The 25,716-nt window shown below is 34.5% G+C and overlaps 1 protein-coding gene across 5 annotated transcripts in view; it reads right to left on the reverse strand.

Annotated features, from left to right (window-relative positions):
- Positions 1-25,716, reverse strand: part of LRCH1 (leucine rich repeats and calponin homology domain containing 1) — a 121,998-nt gene that overhangs the window by 31,462 nt on the left and 64,820 nt on the right. Inside the window, exons 4-16 of one of the 5 annotated variants that reach the window (XM_061994835.1) lie at positions 24,195-24,300; positions 23,533-23,669; positions 22,187-22,314; positions 20,154-20,238; positions 15,801-15,906; positions 14,544-14,656; positions 12,567-12,634; positions 11,426-11,512; positions 8,599-8,688; positions 8,450-8,486; positions 7,694-7,765; positions 6,196-6,243; positions 4,910-4,982 (exon numbers count right to left, since the gene is read on the reverse strand). In XM_061994835.1, the coding sequence (XP_061850819.1) occupies positions 4,910-4,982; positions 6,196-6,243; positions 7,694-7,765; positions 8,450-8,486; positions 8,599-8,688; positions 11,426-11,512; positions 12,567-12,634; positions 14,544-14,656; positions 15,801-15,906; positions 20,154-20,238; positions 22,187-22,314; positions 23,533-23,669; positions 24,195-24,300 (1,150 nt within the window). Of the gene's footprint in view, positions 1-4,909; positions 4,983-6,195; positions 6,244-7,651; positions 7,766-8,449; positions 8,487-8,598; positions 8,689-11,425; positions 11,513-12,566; positions 12,635-14,543; positions 14,657-15,800; positions 15,907-20,153; positions 20,239-22,186; positions 22,315-23,532; positions 23,670-24,194; positions 24,301-25,716 lie in introns of all 5 variants that reach the window. The other 4 variants (XM_061994818.1, XM_061994826.1, XM_061994846.1 and 1 more) reach the window with 4 other exon arrangements.

Consider the following 25,716-nt stretch of genomic DNA (forward strand, 5'->3'; position numbering starts at 1 on the left):
TTTGTGGGTTTCCCACGTATATATTTCCATGTTTCATTTACTGATGCCCCCACACAAGCAACAGTTAACACTCCTCAAACTAACCTTGAGAGTCTAGACTTACTCTAAATGCTAAACCATCATCCTAAATAATTTAAAAATACTGTGTATATCAAAAAGTAGATACAATAATTTAATATTAGAAGAAAGTTCAAGGTGAAGTTTCAGTAAGCATAGAAAGTCCCTGTTTTATACCATTCCAAATTAGAAGTCATCAGGAACTTAATCACATAAGACTTTCTCCATCCCACAGTTCTGGAATCTGTATTAATATGATGATAATCCAGACAATGTCATATAAAAATTCACCTTAAATTTCTCTTCACGCTTTCAAGAGTTCTCTCTCTTTAGCCATGCCTTTCTCCAATGCCAGTTTATGGCTTCTGGCTATTGGGACACCACATCAGTTGAACCTGAGAGCCAGCACAACTGAAGGAGTCAACACTTGAGTAACAGAACACAGATTTATGGCAAATGATAAGACAATCTTCAATTATACTGGCAATTAGGAATTTCACTATCTTCTGAAGTTCATGCAGTTAGAAAAAATCAGAAGGAATAAATATCCAGAGATTAGAAAAAGAGTAAGTAGCACTCCAAAGAGAGAAAATGTTGTTAAGTCATCATGTGTTTCAACAAACTTGAAAGCCAGTGAGGCAAGCAGGTCCACAGATATTAACACTGTGATTCAGACCCTTTATAAGTTACCAAAAATGAAGACAATGGATCCACAAATAATATTATGCTAAGTAAACAGTTTCAAGGGAACAACTGTTTACATCACAGTAGACACTGAGTTTTGTTAGTGCTCCTTTTAGCTTCTGGATGGTAAATTAGTTTATTTGTCTGTGTTGCTGTCACCTTACTAAGCAGAGACTATGAAACACAGTGACCTCAAAATGGTACAGAAGAAAACAACAAGAAAAAAATTTAAAGTAATGCAAGAGGTATTAGTAGATGTTCAAGCTTCAAGGTGTGGCTTATTAAAGGTATAGTGACAAGAACTTTGCAACACTCAGTTTTAACAGTTATCACCCCTCTGAACATTTTCATCAATTCATGAATCAAGCACAAAGAATTTCAATTTATCAACTATTTTGAGTGACTTCATTTCAGAGAGCAAATCAAGAGCAAACCTATGATCTAAGAAACCTGCAATTACTGATTCTTCTGAACAGTAATTTTTTAAGTTTTTCAAAGTTAATGTAAGTTTAAAGAAAATCATACTCTACAATGAAGTTTTTAAAATATAGGAGAAAATATTCTCCAAATTAAACAAAAAATCTCCTCTTTTTAAACCTTCTGTGTAAACACCTGACCCTTGAAAACCATCTGTCAAGAAGTCAAAACCAAGTTTTTCAAAAGAAGTCTTTCAAAACATTTTCTTTGGCTACCATGTCAGGCATCACATATGAATTTTCCCAATGTTTTGCCTAGCTTTAAAATAGAAAAATGAAAGGCCCTGCAGTCCTAAACACATATCAGTATGTACTAACACAGAAGTTTAAGCCACTGTGGTTTGTCCTCTGAAAGCAATTCCACTTGTGTGTGTACTTCAAAAAACTGGAGTCTAGATCAGTTTACTTTCACCTTTCCAAGAGACATAAATCGTTATGAAACCATGGCGGGTGGCAGGGAAATGGGGTGGGGAAAGAGTCAAATAGAAAGCAACATTCCTTTAAAACAGATTAAAAGAAAAACACAGTGAAAATAAACTCTCAAATTTCCAAAAGGGATGGTTACAAATATTTTCATTGAAAATTTGCCACTCTTTTTTCCACAGAGCACGATGTACATTTTAGTTAGAACACTTTCACGTTCTTCTAATCTTGCACTCAGATTTAAAAGATTTCTCTATTATGTGCTTCTATATGCAAACTCTAATAAAGTTAAATACCTAAAACTAATTTCCAATGAGTTTTAAGGTTTCCACTAAGGTAATGAAAAACTGAAATTTAAAAAGTGATTAAAATAAACTACAAACTGAGCTGAAAAACTTTCCTACCTCACTGAATTGGTAGACTAGCTCAGCTCTAGGGCAATAAACCAGCATATAATTAATTTAAGTACAAATTCAGACAGTGATAGGATCGTTTAAACAAACAAAATTGGTACAAAGTTTTAAAGGAAATACAGTGAAGAAACTAGAGACATGCAGTGCTGGTTTTGGCTGGGATAGAGTTAATTTTCTTCACAGTATGAGGGTATGTTTTGGATTTGTGCTGGAAACAGTGTTGATAATATAGGGATGTTTTGGTTACTGCTGAGCAGTGCTTGCACAGGATCAAGGCCTTTTCTGCTTCTTATCCTGCCCTGCCTGTGAGTGGGCTTGGGGTACACAGGAAGCTGGGAGGAGACATAGTCAGGACCTCAACTGACCCAAGGGATATTCCACACCATAGGATGTCATGCTCAGCACATAAAGCTGGGGAAAAAAGAAGGAAGGGGGGGACATACAGAGTGACAGAGTTTGTCTTCCCAAGGCCCGGTTACATGTGATAAAAGCCTGGTTGTGCTGGGGACGACTGAACACCTACCTGCCCATGGGAAGTAGGGAATGAATTCCTTGATTTGCTTTGCTTGCCTGCTTGGTTTCTCCTTTACCTATTAAACAGCCTTTATCTCAACCCATGAGTTTTCTCACTTCTACCCTGACAATTTTCTCCCCTGTTCCATCAGAGGGCAATGAGTGAGCAGCTGCACTGTGCTTAAGTTGCAGGCTGGGATACATCAAGCTAATTAGCTTTAATGGGAAGAGCATGCAGGATTCCAAACATGCCAGTATTTTCTGTCATGTACTACATCTATGTAAATTATTCTAATGTGCTATCAAAATAAATGTCAATACTACTTTTAGAGTAATTCTGGGGTGGGAGCAGGAAAGGAAACAATATGCAGCTTCATTAGTCCTTTGCATTACTTCCTTTTGTTACATAGCTAAATATACTGACTTTTTAGCTGAAGCTGGACTTAAAGCTCTACTATTGTCAAATTCCCTTGCCTTATCATGGTATAAACTTAAGGTAACATGATAGAAACTGGATGTGATTATGTGAAAAATGTAACGGCTCTAGTTTGATTCCTCTGTACATAAGACATGGAAAGGAAAATAAACTCAGATTACCAGTTTTTCTGCAAACTATAGCTGTAACCAAAAGACACTACAGTATTGGCAAACTCAAGGCAATTTAAATATATTTCACTGGTACAATGTAGAAAAGTCAACAGATTATAAGCAACTAACTCTGGTATTCAATGAGGCTATAACGCAGCTGCAAGACAGTCAGGGGAAGAATTGCAGGAGTTGCATTCATATGGTCTTCCACCATGAGACTTGGAGGATTTGCAGCCATTGCTATCCAGTTTTCTGAGGAATCCTCTAAAACAAGATCCACTAGGCTATTTTTCCCTAACTTATTACAACCATTAAGTATAGGACATCTTGGCATCAAGATCTGAAAGCACATGTTCAACTAACACTTGAACAAGAAGTCAGAGTCTTGCATTCTCTCCCATAATGCTTCTTCCAGTCACCAGCAGCAGGTGTCACTGGCAGCTCAGTAGAACACAGGATACATCCCATGGAAGCAGCAACACAGAACAAGGCCCTCTTGCCCTTCACATTCTTTTGCTAACAGTGTTCAGAAAAGGTTTTGCCATGTTGCCACCGTGTAATATTTATCTTTTATTTTTTTTCCAAATCCTGAATGGACCCCTTTGCTTATCATTTTAACCTATGCTTTAAACATATATAGAAAAACAACATCTCTACAGCATCAAGAACATACAGGAATAAAGCCAGAGTGTCAAAGTCCAGTAAACTAAAAAATGCAACTGGCCTGTCAAATGTAACAGAAACACACAAAAAATTTGAAATACTCCATTCATGAAAAAAGTTGGTTTCCTATAATTTTATTTGCTTTTCAAAATAAATCTATGGGTACAATTTCTTAAACATTCAAATGTGAAACTGGTGTCGTTATTGCTGAAATATTTTATATGGAAACCACAAGCTTGTAGCAGTTTACTGGCACTAAAAGCATTTGTAGTGAATGTGTGAAACCAGAATTACAGTCTTAGGACACTGAAACATACTGAAAACCCTATAGTTATTCTTTAGAGGTGATATGAGATGACTTAATTTTGATCATCTCAGGCACAAAGAGAAGAAAACCTGAGTTTAATCCAGTAGCTAATCCTGTTTGTAAAAGAAGCTGTATCCAAGCCCACAAATAGATCAACAGGATTTTTGGAGTGTTTTTCTTTAATAAACAAACTGCTGCTTTGTGAAAGATTGATGGGTATGCAGATTTAGTGCATTGCAAATTCATTAAACTCAGCTGCTGGCTGAAGTAAACATCTAATCTTCCTGTAATGCTTGATCCTTACACAAGCATAACTACTGAAAGATTCATTTGCAATGAACGATTTTTCAGAGCAATGTATAAGTGTTTTTCCAAACAAGCCTAACTGATTGCATATATTATCCACAAAATCTAAACTGTATCACTACATAACAACTAAGCAAAAATCGTATCTGAGTATGTCAGCACAGATTATATATATATGGACACATGTATAAAATAGGTGTATTGATATACATACACACATAAAACTCTAATAAAACACCTCATTTATTAGTAAGGGAGAAAAACCGATCCATATATAATGTGCCAAATACACACTTGTTACAAATTCAGTCTTGACTCAAACCTATAACCTTAGAATGCTCTAATCTTCTAACTGTTGTACAGAAAATATTTCTGTGCACTGCCTTCTTCAGTGAAAAAAATACAGACATGGTAATAACACAGGTGTAAAAAAAGAAATAAAAAAGGTATAAATGGATTCATTCTCTTTCCCACATTACCTGATCGTGGCTTCAGGCCAAAAGGGATAGTAGCGTTTGTAGTAGGAGACATTGCCGGACTTTTATCCTTGTTCTGTGTAATTCAAGAACATCAGTCTAAGTAAGAGTAACATCCAGAGTATCTTGGCACAACTGACTGTACAAAATGCAAAAGTTAACAATACTGCACCCTACAACTCCTCCACCATAACCTGATCACAATGTAGCCTGTAACCTATGATCATCTCCCTTTCTTTATCGCATCCCCTTCCTTTGCTGTAAAAGATGAGTTTCTGACCAAAGACTGCAAGATGTTCCCTGTAGATTATATACATGAGCTCTGTTATTTCTCAGTTTTCTTCATGCAGTCACTGGGTTCCATCAAACTTTTTTTTTTTGACATGATACATTTAGGAAAATAAAGACACTTTTTTCCTTCACTATGTTTGTTTCAACCCCAGAATTAGTTGCCATTCTGCATGGCATTTTCCATGCAGCACCAAATTTTTGCCTAAAAAGCAGGAAAGAGGGAGTGAACCATACACCTTAGAGCAGGATCACTTGACCCTTAACTAGGGGTCAGTTGTAGCAGGAAGAATGGAGTAGTAGCATACAAGAGAAGGTGAGTTGTAATCACCATATTGCCAATGGCAATACAGGAATAGTCCTATAAGGACACTCCATAATGAGAATCATATTTAAAAACTGATTCCTCAGGGAGTCAAGAACTATAGGAGCCCCATCATCAAGACTGGTGGAACGTGACTGGGTGCTCATGAATTTGCAAGATGCTCATAGTGCAATGTAGAGGGAGAAGCCCTACTTCTGCACAGAAAATATGAAGGAAAAAAAAAAAATCTCCATAAGGAGCTCCCTACAGTTTCCTCCCTGACCTTCTGCTGAGATCTTTATTGATTTACAATAAATTTACCATGCAGTCAGACTCCTCTCTGAAAATGAACCAAGGACAGGACACAACTGTGCAAAAGTAAATTCCACTGAAATCAATGGAAACTCTTGTGGAAAAGGAAGAGTCAAAACCAGAAAATATGTCAGAACAAATGCAACATAAAAAAAAAAAAGCTTTATACTAAACTACAGAACTCAGGAACAAGTTTATCAGAAAGCATACTTGTATGCTTTAGTAAATCCTTAAGATGACTAGAATAAACCACTGGCCAAATCACATAGCCATTACTGATGAGCTCAGTCATATTTTCAGTGACACTCAATTACATGTTTCATTTAGTGTACAAATCATTCCTATGCAACATCTAAGAGGCAAACAAATGGTACTTGCATCTTACCTCACTGTAAGAGGTTTGCCCACTTGCATTCCAAACAATTAGATCTTTCTGTGTGTTTGGAAAGAGGGTAAAAAAAAGAAAAAGATAAGACCATTTCAGCAACTATATTAGTGATACACCACAAGAGGATATTTTACTTATGATACACACCAATACTCAATTCTTTTTTTCACTGAAACAATTAGTTTTCATGAAGAATAAACAATTTTATTGTTAACCAAACAACACTTTAAAAAACCTTGTGGAAGTTACTTGAGAAAAAATGTCACTATTTTTTAAGTTTGCATCCTAAGTGACTGTAACTGCATTTATAAGACTTTAATGGGTTTTTTTTGCTTCAAATACAGTATCCAAGTTTCTTTCACAGAGTTTCTATTAAGCTATCACTGAGAGTTTTATACGTAAATATAGAATATTTGTAATATTGATTTGGAGAGAAATATTCCATACGCAATACACTTCACAACTGCAATAGAACATACCTTTAACTATAGCACAAGCGGTAATAACATTGGAAACATGTAAAACATTTTTAATAAAACATTTCTTCTTAATAAATAAGAAATAATAATTAATTCAATGTAAATTCTAAGTCAGTAGAAAGATAGCTAGTCTGAGTAAAAAAAAAATAACAAAATTCAAACTAATTTTCTTAGGGCAAATTATTTTCTTTGAATCAATAAAAAATGGAAACAAAAATAAAAGACAGCACTTGGAACACTTGGTTCCAACAGCCAGAGAACTTTACAAAAGTTTGCAACATGGGAAGGAAGATTACACATGCATGTTGCTTCCTGAACTTTTCTGGATACTTTTCAAGCTCGAAAAAAAAAGTTCTACAGCTTTAGACGTCTTTCATAATACAACTTCAATCAATCTATTACCTAGAATAAACAGAAAGAAATCTTCCCAGCCAGTTCTACTTGGGGACTCACTCCTGTGCTCAGAGGACTATGCTTTTGTATCAGACCTGCTAGTTATGCCTGTGTTGCAGATCTAACCACACAGCATTCAGGTCACTACTCAGAGTTTTGAATTTACGCTCAATTGAATGATTTAGTAACACAAGTGCTTACTGTAACAACATAGAATGTAGCATGATTAAAAACTTGGTCTTGCAAGGTAAGTTTCCATTTTGTGCAACATGCCTATTGCTTTCACCTGGGTACGGGTGAAAAGTGCGTACAGTACAGATCAGGCCCCTTACAAATGTTTAGGAAGATCTATTTCTTCTTTTCAAAAGATTCTTTAAAAGTGAATCAGCAGTGTTTTTCCTGAGAGATAGATCTGAATCCATTTCTCATTTACAGCCAAACCTTGAGATTCATGCTCAGGCACAAAAAACCTCTACAATCCAATAGAACTAAACCCACTATTACCTCCATACACAAAGTGCCAGAATACAATGATCCATTCCAAATGTTTCTACATCTACTGCACCTAGATACCTCCATACCTGACTCAACGACCATTTTTCACCCTGTTCACAAGTTCTTACTTCAGGCTTTGCTTTCTCCATAATCATTTCCCTCCTCCTCTGAAATTCTAGCTCCTCTTCAGAATTTCCTCTCTGTAAGATAAATAACTCTTTAGACTGTGTATCACTGGAAATAGAACTGAACTGTTTTTGCATAACCTCAGAAGAATTTCTTGCAAATATTGTGATGAAAAGCAAATAAAGAAGGAAGCAGACACTATAATACCTGCAATTCCAGTGCTAACAGGTAGATAGTGTACATCTAAACAAAGTAGTTAATAAAGGATATGGGATCACCAGTGAAGATATAGATCAAACAACAGCAGTATATATCACACTGTAAAAATCCAAATCATGCTTAAAATACTCTGAACTATAGTGACAGTGCTCTGGGAAGACACAAATTTTCAATTTACAAAATATCTGGGGTTATCTTTAACAAATGTACTGTTTTCTTACATCAGAACAGGGAGCTAGGAGGGTGTGAGTCTAGTTGAGTTTGCATAGCTGAGCTATGAAGTGGCATACGTGAAAGCTTCACATAGGGGAAAAAAATCCTAAGATGAAAAAGTAACTGATAAAGCCAGAAAAAAAATAGATACATACATATAAAAATTAAAAACAATTCCATAAAAATGTTAAAGAATAATTAGTTTTGCCCCAAGCCTTGTAAATATTTCATTCCCTATTTGGTAGATTAACAATTGACGAAATTGTTGACTCATTTCTGGTCTTTCCCTCCCCAAATATTTTGTAATAACACATTCATTAACATACCTGACCAAGGGAAGACATCTCCATCTGCATTTGACCGCTATGTATAAAAATAAACAAATGCAAACATGTAATTCATTGTGCAGAAAATTGAATATGATGAATCTAACAAATGCATTATTTGTTTTTCTAAAAAAGGTAGATAAACACACTTTACTGTAGATTCCTGAAATTCTAAAGCTGTTGCTGGTTCCGTGGGATACAGATTCACTTCACTGCTCTCTGAAATATCCATGCTTAATCTGCAAGGTTTGAAATAAAAACATTGCACTGGGGTATAGCTTTGGTAACCATTCTTTTCAGTATTTCATTTCAAACAAATGGATATACAAAATACTTTTATAGTCATGGTTTTAACCTGCTCAGTGTTATCTCTTAACAACTTTTGAAATGTCTCCTGATGCTTCATTGTCAAAGTTCTGTCAAAGCAATAATAATGCCTTCACCTGCAAAATGTTCCCCGAGCAATGACTGGTACCAAAACAAAGCAATAACAAATTGTTCTTTACTACCAACAACCAGGCCATTATCTAGAAGACTGTAGGTTTCTGTCTCCAACCTCTAGCACCTTGTGGTCAAAAAGAAGCCACAGCCTTGGTTAGGTATTCAAATTTAAAGTAGATTGAAAATAAAGCACTACAGCAATAAATTCACAACAGACTGAAAGAAAGAAGTGAATATAGGAAAAGGAATATAGGAATCTGAAGCAAACATCTGAAAATACTGAAAAAGGATGAGTCTGAAATCTTTTTCCTTTCCAGAATTGAAATGCTGTTTATATGCATGTAGGACTTGAAGCTCTGCAGAATGCTAGGACAACAGAAACTAGAGAAGCATTTTGCAAGTTTAATAGTCGTATTCGTCAGTAATAATAGCTCCAGTTGATATGGTTTGTGCTGAACTCTAGTTAGTACATGACATGGATGTCAGAATCACCTACTGCTTCTGCCCCTACAGTGGTTTCTCTTTCTAACTCCTAAATGTCTTTTAGTGTGAGCTAAGGATAATTCTGGCTAGGGTTACTTATTTCAACTAGGTTATCCTGACTAAGTGATTACAGTTATACTGATGCACAAAGGAAATATCTTTAGGGAAAGTTAACATTATTGACATGTCCAGGTTTAAGTTAAAAGCACATGAAAGCTTCTGTCCATCTTAAGGAGCATTTAAATTCATTTGCATGTCTGGACAAAAGACAAAAAACCTATTCAGTATGAAAAATAATATTTTCTCACAGTGCTTTATATAATGCAAGTATGTAACTAACTGCCATGCTATCCAGTAATTATAAAAGATATTATTAGGAACCCATGGCCTGGAGGATTGAATGTCTACAGCATTATTTGGCAAGTATTAGGTACTCAGAAGTATCTTGCTGGGTAAGTCTGGATGTGATGTTAACATACAGGAGACATACATTGAAAAGCCTTCATAGTGCTCAACAAATTAAAAATAAATACACATACGTTAAGGTCAGAAAAAGAAAGTACAGAAGTGCAGCCACAAATAAATAAAAAACACTACATAAAACAACAGTAGAAAAATACAGACATGAGACAAGATTATTAATTTTGAAAGCTACATTTCCAATTTTTTACAGTGTTACTAATGCAAGCACATCTGAATGTGCATGGAGAAACAGATTCATTGTCTGTATTTTATTGCCCTTTTTAATTGAATATGAAAACTAAATATGTAGGAAGTCTAGGGGAAATATTTGACAATAAAATCAAAATGACAGAATTTATAAGGCTAACAGTTGGGTTTGGTGGTTTTTTTTAACATTTTTTTTTTCCAAACCAGTTTTTTTCTGGGTTTTTTTAAAGCACTGATACACTACCTCACACCACAGTTTTCTAAATTTGTATGACTTTTTATTAAGTAAAAATACTTGTGCTTCATGTATTTAATATACGATTCAAGAATTCAAGTATTGTTTGTATTTCAGATTTACAATAAAGCCAGATAATTGTATCTCTAGAAATACTATCAGGAGATAATTTCTGTCCTAAAAAGCAGAAAGGCCTGTTAGGTGAAAAAGTGGTATCAAAATAGGCATTTAAACTAAAGAACAGTATAGTTGCAAGAACAAATAGCTATGATGAACAAGTCAAGGGAGGAAGGAGAAGTGAGGATCCTTAAGGCTGGAAGTGACAAGGTTTCTAGTCTTCAGAGAAATGAAACTTTAAACCAGCTACCTCATAGAAGCAATGAAGAAAAAATTAGTTACCTAAGTTTTGAACTGAACTTAAGCAACTTCTGAAGGTGATTACACAAAGAAAAGCAATAGCAAGCATCTGGACAGAACTATCCACACCACTCCTCCCAGTCTCAGTAGGGCAGGCATCTATTTTCTTTTATATACTTATTCTCTTGTTTATTCACAGATCCAGAGTCATTCCCCCTGACTTTAGCCACTTAAAACAGGTACCTTGTCTTCTGTAGTCAGGGGAAATGGAAATAAATATCTCTAGATGTCTCTTCCTGTTTCTACTTTTGATTTCAGAGGGAGACTACAAAAGCTTCAACACCTTTATATGTTCCATTGAGTCGGAATGAAGCTGGGCCAGATGACCTTTTCCATTCCCACAAATACACTGAGCATGAATAAGTAGAGAAGAATTTATAGTCCCTAGAAGAATGTGACAATCCCAGACAAAACTTCAGAAAATTCTACACAAAACTTCAGAAGATCCCAGTATTGCACACAAAATGAATGGTAATGCTCCACCTCTAACATTTAGGTTTCTTTTATACCTTAAATCCTTCTTAATTTCCTAAGAATACTGCCTACATATTCAGAGAGAACGCGTTTCTTTCTTAACTATCTAAGCGTCTCCTGAAAAACATCAGTATGCTAATAAACACTTTATAACTCCAGAAGACTCAAAAAAGAATTATCACTCAAAAAAGAACTCTAAAGTGGTTAACAAAAATTTTAAATACATTACATTAACATATCAGCTATTGTAAGCATACCTGTTGGGATCTTGTAATAAATCTACTGCTTCTCTTAGTTGTTCTATCATTGCTATATCAATAGTCTGTTCTTCTGATAAATTTATTCTATAACAGAAAACAAAAGTATTCAAAAAAAGAGGTACAACAGCAATTATCCAGTGTAGTTTTAATTTTGAAGTGTGAGCTGTATCTTCCAAGTAGTATGCAAATAACATACAGGGGAAAAAACAGCCTCTGCCCACACTACGATGTGCCAAATTTATGAAGTTTCTTCTGAAAAAATTCTCCAGCACTTTGTTCTTAACAAAGGCCCCCAACCTAATACATACCTACATAAACAAATGTGATGAGCTAAAACTTTTTGTATTCAATTAAACTGACTTCTAAAATTGAAAATTTACCAATACTTGACTCATGTAAAACTACGCTCATCACATGTATTAAGTAGTAAATACCATTCTTTTAATGGACCAGTATGCTTTCTTTTGCTTTTCAACATTTGTGATTCTTTTTGGGCTTTAGAAATACAATCTCTTGTTAGTTCTGCCCATAAAGTTCTTCCAGAAAGTACTTATTCCTCCCTTCCTTCAGTTTTTAAATCATATTAGACTCCACTGTTCTGATGAGTAACAACCTCACTGCTCACTGTCACATTAAATCTCCTTCTCTTAAGCACTTGCCTCAGCAACTGATGTTCACTTGCTCTGCTTTTCAGTTAAAGCTTTTGAATTAATGTCTAGGAACTAATAATTGTTTCAGAGTTATAATTTTGATAAAAGAAGCAAAAGAGAATTTTTTCTATTTTTTTTTTAAATGTACATTAAATTTAATATCTTCCAGGTTTTGATAAAATCCTTTTTTACCAGGGCCATTAACATACTATCAAAATATCTAATTAAAAAGCTTACATTTTACTCAGGCGAAAAATATTATGGCATTATTGGTGCACACAAATTACACAGTCGTAATGTAACGTCCACTGTTTAGCAATAACATGTAAAACACTGAGCACACACAAAGTGCAGGGCTGTCAAGCAACGCCGTGCTTCTGTAACATCTCCAAGAGGACAAAACTACTAACTGATAATCAAATGCCAGTTCTAGACAATAGCATTAAATGGCACAGCTAGTTACTTAAAGATACATAAAAATTACTTACATTTCGTCTGTTTGCCATTGTGTGTCCTCTTCTATTCTCAATAATTCGTCACACTCTGCTGCTCTGCTCTGTAAGCAAAGTGATATCGAGAATTGAACTTTGCAATTAAGTAGGCAGATGAATTTTGCCTTCAAACCCAGCCCTGACCTAATTTGTGTAGCAGTTTAGGGGAGCTGGTTGGAGCAATCCAACACTTCTGCTACACTCCTCATTCTATCCTCTTTTAAGATACTGATTACAAGATCCTCTGTTCACTGTTCAGATCATATTGAGGTCAACAGCCCTTACCCTCCTTTCATGGTAAAGAGAAAGTCAAGCAGCATGAGAATTCTCTATTCTGTGATCCAGATTTCATTTTGCCTTTCTGGTGTATGCAAACAATGCTTGTTAAGCACGATCCTAACTCGCCTCTTACTTGGTCTCCTACCACAGCCAGATATGATTACAGAGCAAGGAAATTCCAAACATGCAAACAAAACCAATTATGCACTTCACCCATAATTAACAGCAGGATTCCTACTTGACAATTTTAATAGGCAAGAATAAATTTTTCTTAAAACACATCAGAGTAAACTACATGTAAGAATTCCTGTTGGTCAGCCAGTTATTTTCATTCAATGTAGGCATAAATTAGAGCTCCCTCTCTCTTACCTAAAACTCCAAAGTGCTACGTATCAGAAAACTTGACTCTCTGTGTTATACTTCTATTTGGTGCTTTGCAATTTTATTTTTCATCTCAGATAGGAAGAAACACTGAAATAGTTCAGTTGCCAGTAAAAACAGAAGCTCTCTGAATGGATGTGCATTTGTACTAGCAGAGAATGAAAGCAGAAGCAGAAAACAGAGAGGCTTATCCTCGTTTGTGTCATGTGTTTGGCACAAAAGTCGCATCATCCTGTACCAATAAATGCTATCCAACTCTGCCAGATGTGTCTGTGAAGAGCATATCAGCTTCTCTAACATTCCCCAAAGATGGCCCATTTCCCAGTGCCAATTCCAATTAGAATGAATAAAGCCATTCTCTCTTTTTTTTACGGGAATGAACAATGTGATTTTTCCCATCAGAAGGGCACATATTGTAAGATGACAAAAATGCAGCACTTATTCTAGAAGGTGATCCTCAGCCTCTGGGCATAACTATATAGATAAATAACACCATACAAATTAGGACTAACATTTGAAAAATTATAAATTTTTAAATTAAAAATTTTCAATTTTAGAAGACCCTCACTGTCCCAAAAGGCTTTCTAGCACAGGACTGGATATAAAGCAAAGAATTTGGTAGACTCAGAAATCTACATGAGAAGGAAAATGCTCCAAGTTCAAAATCCTCAGATAAAATGGATGCACTACCTGTTCAAGTCACCAACTGCAATAATGTTAAGATTATATCAAAATGATACCATATCAAAATTAAACTGCTCACTTCATCAGTATTCTTATATTTCAATCCAAGTACCTGTATTTTACTGAGTCAGTGTCTGCAACACATTATTTTAGATTACATTATCTTATTATGACAGAGGACACTCCCAAGCGAACAGTCTTCAAATGGTACACTACTGAAAATCAAGATGATGAAGTGAGAGTAACAAGGAAAGGAAATACAAATATACATAATATAATGTAGAGTCATCTTCAGCTGTGTGTATCCCTTTGTTGGAGAAGATAAAAGTATTCTACCTCCTTTTACCTAGTCCATTCACTTCAAGAGTGCACACTTGTTGACAAGTACACAGGAAACCTACAATCATTTGTTAACATTTTAACTACCTACAAAATGCTACTAGTAACATTTTAACTATCTAAAATAAAAAATTCCTCCATCTTTTTCTAGTGTAAAAGTCACAAAGAACAAGCCAATGTAAGACCGCTGCTTATTCATTGAAATGTCTGCAACTTAGTCATTCCTCTTTTCTCTGTACTTAGGAAAGTAGCAAAGACATCTTCCCCCACTTAAAATTGTCACAAACTTGCCTTAATGTAACTCATAAATTCAGTAGTAAGAGTATCCGAGTCATCAAACTGGTTTCCTGTTTCTCTTGACTTATCGTTGATGATCAAGTGAGAAGATCCTTGATGGAATTCTACTAATGACAACATTAAAAAAAAGACAGAAGAATGATTTCTGGTTCAGCTCAACATTTGTCACTCAACGTAATTTAAGTGTAAAAGAGTTAAAACCCAAAAGTTTTAATTTGCAGCACACTAAAAACTTCAAACAAGTGGATTTTGGAATGAATTGGCATAACTTGTTAAAGCTGTAATAAATCAGTACCCTGGACTCATTATTCTGTATTCTACCAAATTCTGATGACTATCTCAACTGAAGTTCATTTAATCTAGTACGTAGCTGGGGAAAGTCTGAGTTCCTGTTTATGCGGTTTCCATATGCAACTTGCTGACTTAATCCTGCCATTTATAGTTAGTATAACTATACAGACTCTGTAGAAATATCATTTATCAGCATGTAGATTTAATTTAGAAAAGCATAAGTTACTTGAATACTTGATTAAATTACACTTTCTCACAAAATCTGAAGAGATCTACTTCTTTCCAGAGGTAATGCTGATTTTGATTCTGAGTTAACAATGCACAAAAGCAGAGATAATTTCTGTGGTTGGACTTAAAAGCATGTATAAATGATACTAATCAGAATCAGTATTTTCTAAGTTATGACACGTTGAAGTTACTGTTTGGGAAAGATGGTTTAAAGGGATTAACTTTTCTTCCTCCAGTCAGAACTGGACTATACTATCTCTTGAGACAAGGAGTAACAAGTTCATTGGAATTCCTATGGAAAATGACTTTAAGGATTCCAATTCACAACAGTTAAAATGTTCTAAGTAGCACATTTCTTTTTCTACCTATCTGCATACACATGGTTGCATCTGCATACATGAGCATGCATACACATGCTCAAAGCCTTTTGGGTAGGTAGGCATTTACTACAAAAAAATTCATTCACATAGTGAAAATATCTGTTGTTCAATAAGAATATCAGCAAGAAATTTCAATCTAATAAGGCATTTATCCAGTGGATAAAAACATGGAAAGTTCCAAGGAAAATGGGCAATAAATAAACTAGAACTCATTTAAAGATGATGTTTATAGATCCCTGAAAGATTGATGCTTGTTGGGCTGTGATTTTTGTAAATTCAATTCATAGTCTCATACATGGACTCATTAACAGAATTTCCCTGTATTTAAATTCCACTCTTTTTACATTCCAACCTTTTCTTGAGTTAGCATGGTGACCTGAATCTTCCTTTACAACCTGATCTTCTTCCATGATGTCTGACATGGGTACATTAAAGCTGATAGTATCTTCATCAGATGGCTAAGAAGTAAGAGAAATACTGGTTTCAGCTCAAACCAAGAATGATTAAAATGTACATAATAAGAGCAGTCACTAAAGAGGGCTCTGCTGTTCTGCAGGACTGGCAGTGACCTGTCCACAGTAGGACCTGCTCACATTCTCTCCAGAGGTAAACTGCAGCAAAAATGTAGTATGCAGAAGATGCCAAGTTTTTATTCTGGCTTTCCTGAGAGAGAAAGCTTATCACTATAACAGTCTCTCAGAGCTTTCCCAACAAACTCACTGGCATTGCTCATTCTTTAAATGCTTTACATTTCTGTAACTTGCTAAACTGCGCATAAATATTCCATTCATGTAATCTGAAATTGTAACTGCTTTAATACATATATATCAGCTTGTTCCATATCCTTTAAGAATATATCTTGTTAAGGAAATGATATTTCCATGTTTATCAGTTCAGCTCATAATACAAGATCTGCAATGAAACTGGAGATTGTTACATACAATCAATTATTCAATTCCACAGTCACTAGCTACTGGTAGAATTATGCCATTCTTGGTATCTTTAAATGTTCATGTTCCATGTAGGAAGTATTTTTTTTTAATCTTGAAGCTAAGGTTTATGATAAGGGGTTGAGCAAACCTGCTTTGCTCTTAAAAATTGTATCAAGATACATGTGGTTATTCCTATTTGCAAAGAATACACTGGACTTAACACACTTTGTAAATATGGACCACCATAAATGTTCTCTATGAATAAACTGCATGTTACTAACTCTATGAATTCACTGGTTGTGTTCTTCTGCTTCAAGAGAAAAACATTCAAAAAGATGTTCAGGGACCTGCAAAGTCTTCTCAATGTGATGAATCAGCATTATGGTATTGTTACTATTTGTGAAATAAATTTTAAATGCTAAAATAAAATTCATTTTTAAATGAAATCTTTTAGTATCTTGAACAGAACACAAACAAACACCACCAAGTATTCTAAGCACAAAAGTCACTAGTTCTCATAGACTTGAAGCAATGACAGTCCAAGAGCTTTAACAGAAAAAAATCCCACAACAAAACCAAACACATGCACAGTATAAATTCAGACAATCAAAGTTACAATGAAGTTCCTTCTGCTTCTTTCAGGATATATCTCATGTGATATTGAAGCACTAAATTTAGTTGTTGTATATCAAAGATTCATGTTTTGTTAATTTAACAACTGTAATTTGAAAATATTACAGTAAAATATTCTTATACTCCTCATTTTTACAAGTCTTAAATACTAAAACAGACAAGATTTTTTTTCCTCAGCAGAGTAACACACAGCTTTAAGGAAAATATTTTGGAGCACTGATGCAAAAAAAAAAAAAAAAAGGCACGGGCTATTGAATCTGTAAACAGACAATTCCTTTAACAGGCTATATCTCACTTATCATAGTTCTGCAATTGATGTTCCAGGTGTTTCCTGCCAGTACGCCATGAAATAGAAACTAGCCAAAGTACTCTGCAATAATACAAAAGTATTGCTCCTTCATAGGTGAAATATGGTGTCTCACTTCCTTTATTCACAGTTTTATTTTTATTCAGCCAGGAATAGAAGACAATAGACATATAAGACTCAAAAATATGTAACATTATTCCAACACTGAATTCAGATGCTGCATTTTGGAAGAAAATTTATACACATTTGTGCTGGTTCTAACACATTACTTTTATGAGTGATAAAGCAGGGACACTCATCTGAATCTTAACAAATAACCTCTTGTTCTAATTAATTTTAAGTAGAGGTAAAGTAAGGCAGGCCAAAGGCATGAAGAAAATGAACTGAAATCCTACATTGTTCCTGAAACACGAGGTACTGCCTTAAAGCAGAATTTGCCTTCAGGTTGCCATAATCAATTTTACAACAACACTATAAGATATCTTTCAGTTGAAATGATCAAGATGTCAGTGCCTCTAAAGAACTGACCCTATAATGACCCTACCAAGAAGCCTGACGGAAAAATGTAAATTGTTCACTTCATTAAGTACTCCCTTCTATATGTATGGACCCAAAGTTAATTAGCAAACTTCTTAAAAAATATGTTAGTATTCAAGAAGTGATTCATTTAAGTTACACTTTTAAGTTACACAAATGAAAATCACACTGTAGTATTTTCTGTAGAAGAGTTCAAACTCAACAGTCACTAGCCTTCAGAATAAACTGTGGTTTGTTTTTATGTCTGACTGTGTCAGGTTTGTGTCATTGCTCTGGCTTAAATCACAACACCGATCTATTCATAAAAGCCCTCCAGAATATGTCTTTTAATGATCACTTTATGAATGATCATTTAATACTTATCTACTGTCTGCTATGGAGATTTGTCATTGTAATTAACAACGCATGTGAATCTGTATTTGCAACACATTCATATTTCTTGCAGAATTCTCATGTGTAGCACAGGTATAAAGGTCATATCAGAAAGAACAGTGGTCAACTTACTCACAAATACATCTATTTTCTCCTTAACAGTAGAGCAGCAGTCAGGTGGAGATGGAAGGAATAAATTGTTCTCACATAAAAAACCTGTGCACTAGTGAAAAATGTATTGATTAGCTGTTGGTTGCCTTTAAAATACTTTTTCGCAGCATTCAGTTGCTACGTGTTGATTGCAGGAAAGATGATCATAGAATCATAGAATGGTAGGAGTTGGAAGGGACTTTTAGAGATCATGCAGTCCAACTCCCCTGCAGACGCAGATTCACCTAGATCAGGTCGCATAGGAACATGTTCAGGTGGGTCTTGAAGACCTCCAAGGAAGGAGACTCTACAACACCTCTGGGCAGCCTGTGCCAGGACTCCATCAACCTCACAGTGAAATAGTTTTTTCTTATGTTTAAGTGTAACTTTTTGTGTTCCAGCTTCATCCCATTACCCCTTGTCCTGTAACTAGCTACTATAGAAAAGAGGGATGTCCCAATCCCCTGACACTCACCCTTTAGATATTTATAAATGTTAATAAGATCACCCCTCAATCTCCTCTTCTCCAGACTAAACAGCCCCAAGTTGATTTATTTTCTAAAGGTGTTATTTATAGCTAAAGAGGAAATTCTGGACTAACAGTTTGCTTAAATGCTAACTCACGTTCAGGAAGTGTAAGAATGGCAGAAGAGCTTGTAAGCACCTCTGAATGGACTACATGTTCTTACAACTAGAGGGAAACCACTATTAATTTGGCTAGAAGTCATGGTAATTCTGTTTCATTTTCTAGCAAGAAGCTTGCCCAAATATTTGGAAATCCCTGTAAGTAGACTGATTTTCCACTTGCTTTTGACTAACTCCAAATTCAGTACCTAAGCTTGATTCTTTACACATTTCTTTTAAAACCAAGACAACCTCTTTTCCTTAAAGCAGAAGAAATATAATAAAGAATCAGAGTAAAATTACATTAAGTGGCAAGGAGTTCATTCTTTTATTGTGCTCTGAATATTTCCCATTAGGTCAGACCACAAATCCAATTATCTGCACATTTCAGAAAGGTCATCACTGAATTACACTGCAAAATGTTTACTTATTTATAACTATTTCTTCAGTTTAACTACAACTATCAGTGTCTTGTGCAGCCAAATAGTGCCTCAGAAAAAAAGTCAAGAAAAATCAGCTCTAACTGCTTAGGACAACACTAGTCTCAGACAGCTACCCTTTCCTTTTGCTCAGTCACACAATACAGTTCAGAAAAAAACTCTGAAGGTTCATTTCTAGCACTAACTGCCAGAGCACGTAAATATATTAAGATCTACAAAGTCACAGAAGTTCCTAAACTGCAGAAAACTGGCATAAAAACAACACTACAGAACATTAGTGGACTGGGTACACTGAACCCCCATTAATGTCGAACAGGAAAGAGTTATCAGAGAAAAAAAGACATATGTAGATGCCAAGTGTGTCATCTGTTAGAGCATTTACTTGGTTGTAGAGTGTTGTCAGATTCTCATTTGGTCTTCATTCTCAGGGTATTGTAAGCTGTCTGAAAACTAGTGAATTTTCACTATTAGTAGGTCATTGACCATTTGTAAGCAAGTATCTCACTGTGCTCTCTAGAAAACATACAAAAATAAGTAAAACCCAGCCACCTTTGGCTTTGCTTTAGCCATTTCTTAGTAAGAAAATCATGCCAAGGACACATTTTCAGAGTTTCAATGGCTAAAAACATCGTCACATTGCTGCCCAACTTAAAAACATAGTCAAAATATGGTTGCTGGAGAGGGAATTGGCCAAAATTCAGGCAACTTACCTCTGTTGCTGACAATCGTTTATCGCCATTATCACTACCAACACCTGAATCTGAGTCCTTTTTACTTGGGTAGATGTCATCAATGCTAGATGTGAATTTAAAGAACAGAAATATAAAAAAATAAATCAATAAAAAGCTATCACAGTATGCATTGTTAGAATTCTGTCCTGGTCACACTTATGTCAAAGCAAAATTCCAACCAATCTTACTGAAATAGCTTAGTATGGTTAAAAACTGTAGATGTGCAGTCTGGTGACAGTAAAACAGATCAGATTAAATGGCTGGCTAGCCTAAGGATTAATACAAGCAACAGACATAATCTGCTGTAAAGCTTGTTTTTGTCTATACATGAGGTGAAGACACTTAGTTACTGCCTAAATAGCACAGGAGTCTGACTGAAGGCATTTAGCTGTGGGACAAGCAACTAAACTAGTTGAACTCAAACTGGAGTCAGCTGATATTGTAACCACTGATGCATTAAAAATGAACTGGTATCTCCCTGTGGCTTGAAGTAATTATTAACACAGAAACCTCCTTTCAGCGCTTTAAAATAGACTTTGAAATTTAGGTTTTTAAGAAAATGAGTATAAAGGCAACTACTCTCACATCTGGTTTTGTTACCTAATATGACCTCTACTCATTTTGAAGTACACTATATATCAGATGTAATACTCTCATCTAACTTTTTTTTTCTTAAATATGCTTTATTATCCTCTCATTTGCAATCATGAAAGCTGTAGTGCTGAATCCAGATTGATACAGTAATTTAAAAAAGGACTTTATCAGTTTTCACATGAATAAGGTATCTGATCAACGCTGACCTTAAGTTATCTCTTATCAGTAAACACTAAGGATTTTGTGTAGAAACTGCCTATGGAAATCCTAATTAGGTTATGATTTTTTTCTTTAGAAGTGTAAAGTTGTTCTCTAAAACAAAAATGTGCTAATTATGTGACAAAGAATTAAGCTGTTAGTTACCAACTAGTACCTACTCTGTACTATCCCATAACCCTAGCCTATATGACCAAAATGTCATACAGGACATGAAGTTCCTGTCAATTGTATACAAAAAGAACAAACCAGAAAAACAGTAGGTGCTTCCCAAATGGATAACTTAGTCTTCATCCTTGATTCTTCCCACCTTTGGCATTTATCTGAGAGAAAGTCACAAAGTTGTCCCCAAACATAGATGGAGGAAAACAATGTGCTTGAAATCTTACCTAGATGACTAAAAGGGAGATTCCACAACCATTTGGTATTTTTTCCCACCCACGGTGCTTGCAGCCACATCCTCTGAACATTTGTTTTAATTTAGTCCTTCTCTCTCAAAAACAGTTACTCTTGTACTTTCCCTGATTGGTTATATTATACTTCCCATGTTAGCAAAGAGTAAGCTAGTTCAAAGTTGGCTATGGGGACTCTCATAAAAAGGAGTTGCTTTGTATCTAGTTCCCGTCCTTTAACCACAATACAAAATGAGATCTCCTACATGTTTGATGCAAAATATTAAAGATTTCCTCCTTCATTTGGCTAACAAATTAGCACATTTCCTTTTAAAAAAGGTCTTAAAATTCATGTAGTTCTCTTTTCTGGAATAATAAACCTCTGGATTAATTAAAAAAATTAACTTATGTGACAATGTGTAACAAAATATCAATCACAAGAAATTAAAACATTTAACATGTTAATAGATTTACAAGGAAGTTCCAACATCTAATCACGCTACCATCTGAACTATTTTCAATATAACTCAGTAATCTAATATGAGGTTAGACTGAAACTAAGATTTCCTTCTGAGCTCTTTCCTAACGTACAGCTAACTTTAATCAGAACCAATTTTTGAAAATATTTTGTTCTAAGTTGTTATAGAGATTTCATTAGAAAAAAAATAATAATGCAAAATAAATATCTGTTCAGAAAAGTACACTCTGTACAGCACCTAAACAAATGAAACTCTAGAAGCTAAAGATATACATATATTTAAATAACTTTTCAAGAGTTACATGAAAAAAAAAAATTATTTTCATACATACCTCTCTTCCACAGGTTGTGGCAAATGCTGTTGTTCTATGGCATTAAGATACAGTGAGTCTGCTGTTTTAATCTGACAGGCCTGTACAGTCAGATATTTGAATATATGCACCTTACCCTTTGTACAAATCTGTTAGACAAGAAAAAAAAATAGCTAGGTTTATAATAAAAATGAAAGAAATCTTTTATTCCAAATTTCATTAGCATAAAACTCCCCAAAGACCAACTCATATCATCACAACTAATTAATTTTATTGCTCCTTTTAAAAAAATTCCTAATAACTACTTCAATTACTCAGTTGTTTGTGTGGACTACTATAAATACCCTCAGACAGAAAACAAGAAATGTATTCTACCATAAAAAATCTGAATGATCTTTTCATCCAAAAAGAATTCTGATAAAATGAAAATACATTACATGAAAATACATGATATGGCTTATTACTAACCATAAACTGAATAGTTCTTTTCAAAAATTAGTCAATAATGACACTTAATTAATCAGCACATCCTTTATATTCTTTATATTAGTAACACTGTTTTCACCAGTGTCCAAGTATCTTTGTGACGCATTTCACCTTTGGTTTGGAATTTTTTCTTTAACTGAACACTTTGAGCTCAAGTGCTTCCTTACTCTGTATTTTTTGAGTTTAGGAGCAGCATCACCATTGTTTAAGAAAAACATTTTTCCAATGTAATAAAAACTCTCATAATATAGTTGTTTCGTAATATAGTTGTACTTAAGCAGCAAGCACATGTTCCATTAATTTATTATCATCGTTTCTCGGCACAGCCTATGGTTCAGAACAGGAGTTTGGGTTTTTTTGTTTACCTATAAACTTTCACTATAAAGTAACATAATTGCACATGGATTGTATTCTAGACTATCTGCATTTTTTTTCACTTAACAGAAGGATTTGACTAGATTAGTCCTCTATAAGTCCCTTCCAACTCCTAACATTATGTGTTTCTGTGAACAGTAATCACTGTAGAATCTTCTACAACTAGGTTCTTAGTAACAGAGATAAAATTTATCCCAGAAGTTTCTCACTTCTTTATTTCAAAAATAAACACATATTTCAAATTTATCATATGCAGATAGCAATGACAAAAAAAAACCAGGCAACTGAGAGAACTGAAATCTTCTAGACTTGTTTTGGTTCACGTGGTACACAAACACATAACACAGGACATAGGGTACTTTCTATGTCTTATTTATATGTCAACGGGTGTCTGTGATGACTGGAGTTCAGAAGCCTCCAAATGCAGTAGATGACATTTTATCTGCTATAATTTATTACTGTCCATCCAATATTAAGGCGCAATTTAAATTATAAATGTTACTTACTTGTGCTGGTGGAGACTGCAAAGGATTATTCTCAAGCAGTAAAACTTGTAACTGCACCATTTTTCTAAAACAAATTGGAATTACAAGCACTTTATTGCAGGAAAAGTCAAATTTTACCAAGGGAAGCTGTACTAGTTCTAAAAACAACAACAACAAAAAAAAAAGAGACAACATGTTATATCTGCATTTATTTTTGTCATAAAATAATAAAAGATATCTGAAGAAACCTTTTTTACACTCAAAAAAAGCACAAAAACTCAGGCAGAAATATGAGAAACAATTACACCATTCTATACAGGGAAATTAGAATTATGTATTGTTATACAAAGGAAAATAAATTTTACAAGCAATACTCTTAATTTTCTTTTCCTGAAACTCATCTACCAGTTCCAATATTACATATACAAGTAAGGAGTTGTTGAACTTTAACGATGCCTAGAGTCGTAAAAATAATTCATTAAAAAACCCTCACACGCTTCTATTTATTGAGTAGCACTGAATGTTTTATTCTGTACACTCAAATGGAATGAATTTGAACACAAAGTAATTACTACCTTTTGATCATATTTACTTACATGATTAAAAAATAACTTTCAAACTTTTCAAACTTTTAAGAAGAGCTACCATAGAGGTATTAGGACTTTTTGTTTGCTTGCTTTTACCTTGGGGTAAAACTTCGAGGTAATTTCTTCTGACATTCAGCTCTTTTAAACATTTCAGCTGGCCTACCTGCTGTGGCAAAGCTGTGATTTCATTACAGCTGACATCCTAGAGTAAAACAGTAACAACAGAAATAATGAACTTTTGGCTCCTAAATGTTAAGTAATACAAGTGTGAAATTGTGAATTTGCTCTTACAGTTGCAATCCTGTATCAATCTGAAAACATGCAGCCATGTTCTGCCTTTGTGATGCAAAAACTAGATGCATGAGGAAAATGTTTACATATTACTTAAAATTCAGAGCAAATTGTTATTTGGAGAACAGAATCATTCTGAAAGTCAATTTGATTTCTACAGAAACATTCAAAATCATTTGCTTGAGACATTTGACCTTTTTATTCTTAACTTTTATTCATATGTCAGACTCAGTACTATAATTACATAACCAAACATGTTTGGGTGAAATATGAAACTGCTAGTGCATGGATCTGAGTTTTTGAGAAAGGTTCCTGTTCTTCTAGAGGGAACATTGAAGCAAAATGTAAAATAAAAACAAACATAAGACAATCAGCAATATCATTCTGTAGTGATACTCAGGAAAGGTATATGTTTGTTACCACATCACATAGTAGCCCATAATAATATAGGGCAGGTTTTCCTTAGTGTTATATAGATATTCACCATACTATTGTAAAAGGTACTTAACTGCCTAGACAAGTTCTAAGTAGATATATATGATGCTGATGAGTAAATACAATTGGTTTAAAAATCTGGACAAAATTGGAACCCTTCCTCATTTCAGCATTCCTAAAGGAGTCATTGCTGTAAAGCTGAGTTGGGTCTAGCTATACTGAGCATAGATTCAAGCAACAAGTTTATTTACAATAGCATTACTGTAATAAACATTAAACTTTAACACTACTGCTAACAAGAAAATGCTACAAATGTGGATTAAAGATCAAATTCTTGGATTATATCAGCCTAAACCAGAACAGTTTTCAAAAACTAGCTATCACTTTTTGCTACCAAACAGCCTAGACTCTAAGTGAAAGCAAAAGGACATTGAAACCTCTGCTCACATCCCAGACAACCTGTAACTTTGAGTAATGGCTCAATTATGTTTCCATTTCTGCATTTAAAAAGGAAACAGTATGTCATAGTATGAGAGCTATGAGGGGTAATGCCAAATTTTCCTGAAATAGTCAACAGAGTAGTTTTAGGATGTTCACTCCTACTCTCTTGATGGTTTCAAATGGATTTATATAGTATCTGGAGGCAAATTCAGTCAAATTTCCAAGTCATCTCTTTGACGATAGTTGCTTTAATACTAGCCAAAAGCATCGTATTAACTCTCTGTTTTTAAGTCTAAAAAAGTAGGTAACAAAAATGATCGTAAAAGAAAAATATGATCAGGCAATACTGCTTGCTGTATCAGACAAGCTTTTCTTGTAACAATCCCACTGCTGTCAAAGCTTCCTTCTTTTGTCAAAACAGAGTCAGGAAATTATTTTAGCTTTTAGACAA

Source organism: Colius striatus, chromosome 1 (genome assembly GCF_028858725.1).
Source record: "Colius striatus isolate bColStr4 chromosome 1, bColStr4.1.hap1, whole genome shotgun sequence".
In the NCBI taxonomy this organism is placed as follows: domain Eukaryota; kingdom Metazoa; phylum Chordata; class Aves; order Coliiformes; family Coliidae; genus Colius; species Colius striatus.